The 9749-nt window shown below is 25.7% G+C and overlaps 1 protein-coding gene and 1 long non-coding RNA gene across 5 annotated transcripts in view; one reads left to right on the top strand and one right to left on the bottom strand.

The window, feature by feature from the left end:
- LOC126894135 (uncharacterized) overlaps nucleotides 1-7597 on the bottom strand; it is a 10752-nt gene extending 3155 nt beyond the window's left edge. Inside the window, exons 1-4 of one of the 4 annotated variants that reach the window (XM_050664902.1) lie at nucleotides 7500-7597; nucleotides 3796-4599; nucleotides 3659-3736; nucleotides 3508-3570 (exon numbers count right to left, since the gene is read on the bottom strand). In XM_050664902.1, the coding sequence (XP_050520859.1) occupies nucleotides 3508-3570; nucleotides 3659-3736; nucleotides 3796-4420 (766 nt within the window). In that variant the 5' untranslated portion in view covers nucleotides 4421-4599; nucleotides 7500-7597. Of the gene's footprint in view, nucleotides 1-3507; nucleotides 3571-3658; nucleotides 3737-3795; nucleotides 4714-7499 lie in introns of those variants that run through there. The other 3 variants (XM_050664899.1, XM_050664900.1, XM_050664901.1) reach the window with 3 other exon arrangements.
- Nucleotides 1909-8811, top strand: LOC126894143 (uncharacterized). Its single transcript, XR_007701326.1, has 3 exons — nucleotides 1909-2345; nucleotides 2716-2825; nucleotides 8676-8811. It is a non-coding gene; the product is annotated as an uncharacterized LOC126894143 (long non-coding RNA).
- Nucleotides 8812-9749: the final 938 nt, after the last annotated feature.

The raw sequence follows: 9749 nt of genomic DNA, 5'->3' as shown, positions 1-9749 counted from the left end.
ATATATATATATATATATATATATATTTAATATCATTATTAACTAAATCCACTAATATTATAAAACTACTATATATTAAAAGACAATGCATTGAGAAAAAAAATACCACAAGATTATCGTCCTGCTTTTAATACACTATATCACATCTGATGTTAAAATATTCATTTCAACATTGTGATTGTTTTATTTTCCAGACTTCAAAAGTAAAAAAATATTTTAATTTTAGTAGTTTAGTCTAATACAGTATTAATGGGAAAAATTATAATCGATTTAAATAAATAATGAAAGACGATATATACTCATGAAATGAACAAAATATGTTGTGACTACAAAACGTTTAAAATAAAGTAAACCTTTGACTTCACATAAGTTAACTGTTTCTAACACACTTATTAACACGCTTATATTAGTTTCACGTGTATGTTGTGTGTTTGTTGTTTGTAGTTTGTAACTTTCCACGCGCACGCGCACGAGACTAGACGGTCGTAACGCATTCAGCCCATCCCTCTCACCAGTCGTCGAAAATAATATTTTCCAACCCTTAGACGCGCGCGTGTCATTAATTATATATATGTGTAAATAAATTTTTATTGAGACACGGCCTTTATCGCGCTACCTTTATCAGCCGTCGCCCTACTATCAGTATAAGTGACCATACGCCACGGTGTAAAGTCCAGCAAGTGCCGCACGGCCGACGATGACCCGCCGCAAATGATACGTTGAGTCTTCTTCCCGTTGTTAAAGTGGCAACGTCGATGATGTACGCCACCGGCTCCTGACGTGCCGCACGACCGAACCGATCCGCATCCGCGTACCGTCGCCATTAACGCTGCCAACTTTTCGACGCCAGCCGGAAACCGCCTACGAAAGTGCCGCGATATTATACGAAGATTATTTAAATTTTGTCCAATTCGTATAAAATATATATATACAGGGTGATTTTTTTATCATAACCCACTCAATTACTTACAGATTAATAATAAATTAACACATTTTTTTTTCAATTATCTTTAGTTACACATCATTCTTGAATTATTAACTATGTAATACTTTTTAATTTCATCCCTTATGCCTGGTAAGGGTGTCAACTTTGTTTTTTTAAATGGTAACACATATTTTGAATTTAATAAAATGTTTGAGTTTTTAATTTAATAACAAATGTCATTTGAATTTTTAATATAACTTTATTCGTTTATTAGATATAAACATTTAAAGTTTCAATTTTTTGAGTTAATATATAGGTATAATACACTAGGGATTAAAATTACAGGTAGCTAATTGGTTTTTTATGACATCGATATTAGCAGGTACAAAGCATTGTTATTATCAATGGTAGTAAGACACATTGTTGTGAGTTTATAAATACACTAACTGACAATACAGAATGTATATCTATTGATAGTCATAATTGATAATAAACAATCCGTGACTGTGATAGCAATATCATAAAAAATCAATTAGCTACCTGTATTTGTAATCCCTTGTGTATTATACCTATATATTAACTCAAAAAATTGAAACTTTAAATGTTTATATCTAATAAACGAATAAAGTTATATTAAAAATTCAAATGACATTTGTTATTAAATTAAAAACTAAAACATTTTATTAAATTCAAAATGTGTTACCATTTAAAAAAACAAAGTTGACACCCTTACCAGGCATAAGGGATGAACTTAAAAAGTATTACATAGTTAATAATTCAAGAATAATGTGTAACTAAAGATAATAATAAAAAAAAAATTTTTAATTATTATTATTCTGTAAGTAATTGAGTGGGTTATGATAAAAAAATCACCCTGTATATATAGCTTTATAATTTTTTTTTTAATTTCTTCGATATATTAACATACGAATAAATTAATCTATGAAATCGAATTAATTTTTAAATAATTCATATTAATGAGTATTTGTTTTTACTACAATTCTATTGTACAAATAAGAACAACTCGAATAAAAAAAATTTAAGTTCTATATAACTGCGTTTTGAGTTTTGTATTTAAACATTTTTGTGTTTATTTAAAGCACCAAGGATTTTAGAAGTTTAATAAATTCTATTGACATTTTGGTCATGCACCTATTTACCCACATTTTTGATGTCCTAACTAATAAGCAGTTATTTTTGGGAAACAAAGTAATGATGCATAATTACGCGAGTTTTTTCCAAATAAATATTTCAGTATGGGGCCAAAGCTCAATAGTTACGCTAACCTGAACGTGTGCTGCTTTCCTTAGATTTGGTAGCCGTTTCTCAGACTCCCTCCCCGGAATCGAACCCTGATTTCCCGTTACCCATTACAACCATGATATTGATAGTAACTACTATCATAACATGAAACTAAAAAGTAAAAAATAAATATAGTTTAAAAAAACACGCTTTTAAAGTACATCGAACTAAAAAGATAAAAATAATTTTTAAAATAAGCTTAAAACAATTACGAACGAAAAATACTAGTATTATTGTGATAAAAGCTTGGGTGCTTTGTGCCATATTTTTCGTATNGTAAGGCGCTCAATATACGAAAAATATGGCACAAAGCACCCAAGCTTTTATCACAATAATACTAGTATTTTTCGTTCGTAATTGTTTTAAGCTTATTTTAAAAATTATTTTTATCTTTTTAGTTCGATGTACTTTAAAAGCGTGTTTTTTAAACTATATTTTTTTTAATTAAATTTATGCTTTTATTTATATGTTTATGTTATTTATTCTAGTTAGTAAACACTTTGGTGATAACACTTCGATGGTTAAACCGAATCAAGACAATTCGGTATGAGGTGCTCACAATGGACCAAACAGACCAACTAAAACCAAAACTATTCTAGTTAGTATAAATGAACTGTTTAATAATAAAATAAAAATTAAAAGGTATTTAATGATCAACCGTCATTTAATAATATTTACAAGAATATCATATATATTAGCTAATGCTTTATTTTTAAAATATGGTATAAGTTTTTAGGATTAGTGAAAAATTTTTTTTTCTTTTTATAATATACATAAATATCAGCCAAACTGTATAAAAATATATTTTTTTTAATTTTTAGCTTACTAGACCTACTAGAAATATAAAATATAATGACGTTAAATATCCACACTATCAATTTTCGACTAAATATTTTGAAGCAAAAAAACTACTCTGTTACACTAATCATAATATTTGCATAAAAATTGTAAAACAGAAGCCGTTTTTCCAATTATTTTTGATAAAAATATGAAAAGCACGTTGAGTGACTAGTAAAATTTTTTTTAAAAATTTCAAATTTTCACAAAATACTTATTATAATGTATATAATAAAGTTAAAATTGTTCTCATTAAAATTTCAATGATCAAGTTTTTTTGATCCACCCTAATATACGTATATTAAGGAGTATAAAATATATTAAAATGTCAGAAATTCGACAACTTCTCGAATTCTATCGAGGGCCTATTAATTTTATTCAATTAATTAGCCACAAGTGATAAAATATATGAAAAGTATTTTAGTGTATTATAAAATCATTACTTTCTTGTCTAATGTCTTCCTGTGTTTCTACATCATTAGTATGTAGTATCGAAGTTGTAATATCTAAACGTATTAAAATGGTTGTTAGGTCAATTTAAAACTTTTTTAGATTAAAAAATAGCGGTACTGTCAAGTATTAGGGAAAATTTACCATTTTCTTGAATTGCTTCTTGCGTATCTAAAAAATTAGTATTTTGTGTAAAATTTATAAAACGATTTTGTACGATATCTAAATATGTTAACAACAAATTATTTCAAATAAATGTAATATTGCTTAAATAGTTATACAATGATTGTCACTGGTAAATGGTTGAACAGGTAAAAATGTCTGACTTGTATTCCAATCAAATATAAATCCAAGTTCAATAAATTTTTTCGCGATTGTTGTTTGGATAAAATTTCTAATTTTATCACTAAGAAAAATAAATAGTTCTTGAAATTTTCCTTGTTGTTTGAATGTATTGAATTCTATAATCCATAAATTCCACAATGAATCAAAATCCAAGTGTTTTAGTTGACAAAATGACTTATCTTTATTAAGTTCATTATGCCTTGACAATAATATTTCCGCGATAGTCGTTAATACATCCTTAATTGTATACGATCTGGTTCTCAACGTCGTCAATAAAGTTTCTTCTTCCTGTATATTTGTTAGTAACCTGTTTAAAAGAAAACGTCTTTTTTTTACGATTTTCCGGGAAACAGTATGATATTTTTCTATTGCACCTAAAGCTCCTTTCATATATTTTGCCATCGGAACAATTTCAATCATTTTCATTAAAAGTGTGACTGTACAATCGTTCGCACTACCATCACCAGAATCTAATAGTTCAAAACAATGTTTTTGAAATTTAGTTAATGAAAAGTTCATTATATCTAGATCATTAGCATAAGAACATCCAAGGAATATCATTGCTTGCCGTGTGCATTTATCACAATTAAATGATGTTACAACAGTATTAAAAATTAAATCTTTCAGTTCATGCTTATTGTTCCCATACTTAATTAATTCGACATCATTTATATTATTCCATCCTGGATGACGTAGAAAATTATTTATGATAATCGCATTTTGTTTATTATTATGTGTTCCTTCAGTATGTAAAAAAGCGAAAAACATACATAAATACACTTGAATATTTAGTATTATTGCTATTTTCATTTTCAAAAAGTTATGAATCTATTTTTTTATATCTATCTTTTTATTAAAAATAAGAATAGTTGTAGAAAATTTATTTCAATGATGACCTTAATAAAGTTTTTTATTTCCATACTAAAATAAAAAATTTGCAAATAATGCTACAATATGTAAACAGGTGCAAATAACACTGCGTGTTTAAAACACCAAAAATTAAAAAATGTACATTATTTCTTTTGGAAATTTTAAACGGTTTTTTTTTAAACGTGCTTTACCAACCCTGAGAGGGGATATTTCTTATGAACTTTAGGCGACAGGGGGTGAAAATAAAATATTTCCATTAATTACTTTGAGTACATTAGAGAAAAATAGTGTTTTAAACTTAATGGAGTGCTCCATTTCCAAAGACTAAAAGAAATTTTCTAGCTACGCTCGAAATAATATGCCCAACCTTATTTTTATCTATTAATTGATGTTCTCCACATGTGTGAGATTAGAAATAAATTGTATTGATACACATAATATAACTAGTAATAAAATATAATAAACATACAAGTATAATGAAAAAATACTTTTTATTAAGAAACATTTTTTAGCTTCGATGTGAAGCTGAGAAGGTATTGGTTTTACTAAGATGTGTTTTTTTTTTGTGTCTGTTACCACTTTTTCTCAGCTCTCACCGAACCGATTTCTTTTAATGATACGTCAAAAGATCACAAATCGTATCTAGTCAAAGACATTACCCTTAAAAATTTGAAAAAATTTCCCTCGTTCCCCGTAAATGGGGTAAACCTCCGAAAAAATTACAAATTTAAAAATGGCTAATTTTTTCAATTTTTTAAATTTTTTTTACTAAAAACTGCCGTAACTTTTTAAAAATAAACATATCAATATAATTCTTTTTTTTATAGATGCATGATGTCATTACCTATCATTTGGTATATTTTTTTTATAAATCTGACTTTTTACCTGCCTACAGGGGGGGGGATTCAAAATGACAACTTTTTCACAAAAAATTGACTTTTTCAACTTAAATTTTGAAAGTGTTCCGGAAAGTCTGACACTTTTATATATATCTTAAATTAAAGCTAATGTAATCTACTTTATTATGTAAAAAAAAAATTTCGGACTTTATTTTGTCTTCACGGTGAAAACGGCTACCAAATGCTATTATTGTGTGAAAATTCTCGATTTTATTTTTTATATTTTTAACTTTATAATGCTATAACTTATTGACAAGTGTATGGATCAATACAATTTTTTTAATAAGAAATAATATTTATAGTCCTCTTTCATTTGACATACTTTATTTTAATCAGGATATTAATAAGGAACTAGCAGATCATGTAGCTTTTGTAATAATCCACCAATTTTTTAAAATTAAACACTATCTACAGATTTGCATCGAAGCGTTTTTTTTGATAGTGATTTTAATCACTGTCAGATATCATTATACTTGATCCAACTATGCCACGTCACCACTGTGCCGCGACCCTCCTGTGCTGAGTTTTTTTATTTATAAACGTATTACATAACAATAAACAAATAGCATAAAGATAAATTTTATAACTAAATTAAACAAAAAATTTGTATAGAATTTTATTTAAAAAAAAAAATTAGTTTAGCAATGTCTACATCTGTTAATGTGCATATAAACAAATGTGACAAAAATATTTGCATATATTAGAATACCAGAAATTAGACAAATTTTCAAATTCTTTCAAAGTTCGGTTTTTATATTTTAATCAGTAAAAAAATGATACCTGCTAATTCCGATAACGTTAAAATAAGGCAACTTGTGGTAAAAGTTTGACTTTGACTATTTTTTTTTAGAAAATTTCTTACTATTTTCAATAATTTATTAAATATTATAAATATAAAGGTTTTAGAATAAAAAAAATATTACATATTTTTCAAAATATGATTTAAAATTTTTTCTTAAATCATAATTTAAATCTCAATGATAAAAATAGTCACAAAGTTTCAAATTTCACAAAATATTAATTTTTTTGTATGAACTCATTTAACATCTTTGAATTAATTACCAAAAATTTGTTTCGGGAGACAAGCAAAACATACCCCCCAGAATATACATGATACTTCTAATATAGTTTTTTAAAAAAAAATTGAATAAAAGTTTTATCTAAATTAAAACATTATTACTATATGTTATATTCATAAAAATTTTTGAAAATTAGTTATATTATTTAACAAGAAATTTATATGTTAGTACATACTTTTCTGTAGTATATAAAGTGTTCAGTAAGTAAGGAAACGATTTTCTATTGATCTCGTTGTTTGTAGTAATTGACTTATTTCCTTACTTACTAAATACTCTGTATATTAAAAAAATGTTTAAAGATTAAAAAAAAAAGGTTTGGTTCTATCATTGTTCCATTGTCGTCAATTTATAGTAATTTAAATATAGTTATAGATGGTTTAATCGCACCAATTCAAAAAAATTAGTTGATTTTATAATGTTTTATTTAAAAACTATTGATGAAATTCGAAAAAATTATTATAAATATAAAAAAAACCATAAATATCTATTAAGTAAAAATTATATAACGTATGTCAACCGAATAAAATATAATACAATATGATGCTAATAATTTAATTTTAATCCTAAACTTTAGACACGATTATTATTATAGTTCAAGACTTAATCAATATTCTATAATTTGTATAAATCAGGTAACTATTTTATCTTTTAATTAAGATAAAATAGATCCGTTTGGAAACGGATCTATTAGAAACCGTACACATAAAATTACAGATAATTGAACAAGACTTGGCTTAAGTATAAATATTTAAGTTCAGTATTAATATTCCAGCAGCTTTAGAAAATAATTACCTTAATAAAAAAATTTCATAAGCAATGATGAAATTGTATTATTAATTATATTTTATAAACCAATATTTACTATATTTTACCAAAAATACGATATATTTATACATTATTTAGCGACTAAAGTTATAAAATTTATTAAGATAAAGTTACCGGATTTGTCTCAAATTTTGTAGAGATTATTATTTACTGGTTAGAATAAAAAAACGGTTTTCGAATGAAAAATTTCCGTACACCCCAACATATAAAAACATTTTTAAGTTATAAGATTTATTATTATTTGCATATCATGTATAATATAATGATGTGTGTACTTATTATAGATATACACATTATATTTATATTTGAAAACATTATAGAAGGTCGATTGCTCCAATCGCCTCCCACAAGGACACCCTTAGTACGGCTGAGAAATGTCTAATATTATAAATATTTATGCCCGTGACTCACTCCAGACTATATTTTAAAATTGTTATAATTTTTGAAGTACTGATCTTAAAGTTGTTATCGACCAGTCATTTTTTTAATTTGATAATTCTATATTTTATAACCTAGTTGAATATGTATATTACCACAAAATATATATATTTTAAACCCTTTTAACTTATGAAGGACGATGTAGCTAATAAATCAAGTATATGTAACTAAAAATTTTTGAGTAATTGAGCGGTTTATGATAAATAAGTCATTTTTACATTTTAAGTAAATTCCTACTTAAAAACTTTGTCCTCGAAACTTGTCTTAGTACTATAAACAGCTACAGTAGTCAAAAAGATACTATTTTTTTGTTAAAATTATCAAATTTATATTGCTATAAATTTGTGAAAAATGTTTGGATTAATACAATTTTTTTTTGCTTCGATGCGAAGCTGAGAAGGTATTCATTTCACTAATGTGCTTTTCTTTTAATTATTTTTTTATATGTAAATATTCAATTTTTACTAATGGTAATAAATTAATTTTTTTTAATTATAAGCTTTCACAAATATCAACTTTAAAGGATTAAAAAATAGGTTAAATATGTCATTTTCCTTATATGTAACATATTAATAATCAAAATCAGTATTAATTTAAAACAATTTTTTATTGTTCTTAATCATTTATTATATAAGTAAATACTTTTTTTTTTATAATAAGTAATAATATCAAAAATTAGAAGTAATAGAAAAAGTCTAATTGCAGATTTGAAAACAACGTGAAAAGTTGAAAAAGAAAAGTATATATTTGCTTCAGATGAAAGTTCCTTATTTAAAATTAAACACTATCTACAGATTTGCATCGAAGCGTTTCTTATGATAGTGATTTTAATCACTGTCAGATATCGTCTATACTTGTTCCAACTTATCCACGTCCATACTGTGCCGCGACACCACTGTGCTACCGTTTTAGCTTCGATGCGAAGCTAAGAAATTATTAATTTTACCATGATGTGTTTTTTTTTGTTTCTGTGGCCACTTTTTCTCAGCTCTCATTGGACCGATTTCTTTCAACGATAAGTCGAAAAAATTACTCTCAAAAATTGAAAATTTTTCCGTCATTCCCCGTAAATAGGAGAAATCTCCAAAAAAATTACAAATTTGTAATTATTTAAATTTAAAAAACGGTAATTTTCAACATTTTTTTTTCTTAAAACTGCCATAACTTTTTAAAAAATATACAAATCAATATAATTTCTTTTTTTATAGATCCCTTAGGCATTTATTTATCATTTCATATATTTTTGTGAACATTTGACCCTTTACCTGTCCACAGGAGGGCTTTCAAAATGGCAATTTTTTCACAAAATATTAACTTTTGAAAATGTTTCGGAAATACTGACACTTTTATATATATCTTAATTTAAAGCTTATGTAACATACTTTATAATGGAAAAAAAGTTTTGGACTTCATTTTGTTTTCATGGTGAAAACAGACATCGAAGTTAATAAAAAAAAAACCTAGCACAGTAGTGTCATGGTACAGTGAGGACGTGACATAGTTGAGTCCAGTATAGATAAAATCTGACTGATTAAAATCATTATCATAAGAAACGCTTCAATGCAAATCTGTAGATAGTGTTTAATTTTAAAAAGTAGGTAGATTATTCCAAAAGCAACATGTGCTTTCAAAAAATTTCAAGTGGTTGATTATCACTGGAACCACTTATTTTACTTATCGACATAACAAAAAATTTTAGATTCACGATGTATAAATTATTATTATAAACATAAAACACTATATAATTAAAACATAACACAAGAAATATTTATCAACTGA

Source organism: Daktulosphaira vitifoliae, unplaced genomic scaffold (genome assembly GCF_025091365.1).
Source record: "Daktulosphaira vitifoliae isolate Bord-2020 unplaced genomic scaffold, ASM2509136v1 Scaffold_1, whole genome shotgun sequence".
NCBI lineage: Eukaryota > Metazoa > Arthropoda > Insecta > Hemiptera > Phylloxeridae > Daktulosphaira > Daktulosphaira vitifoliae.
This window is presented reverse-complemented; position numbering and strand designations above follow the sequence as displayed.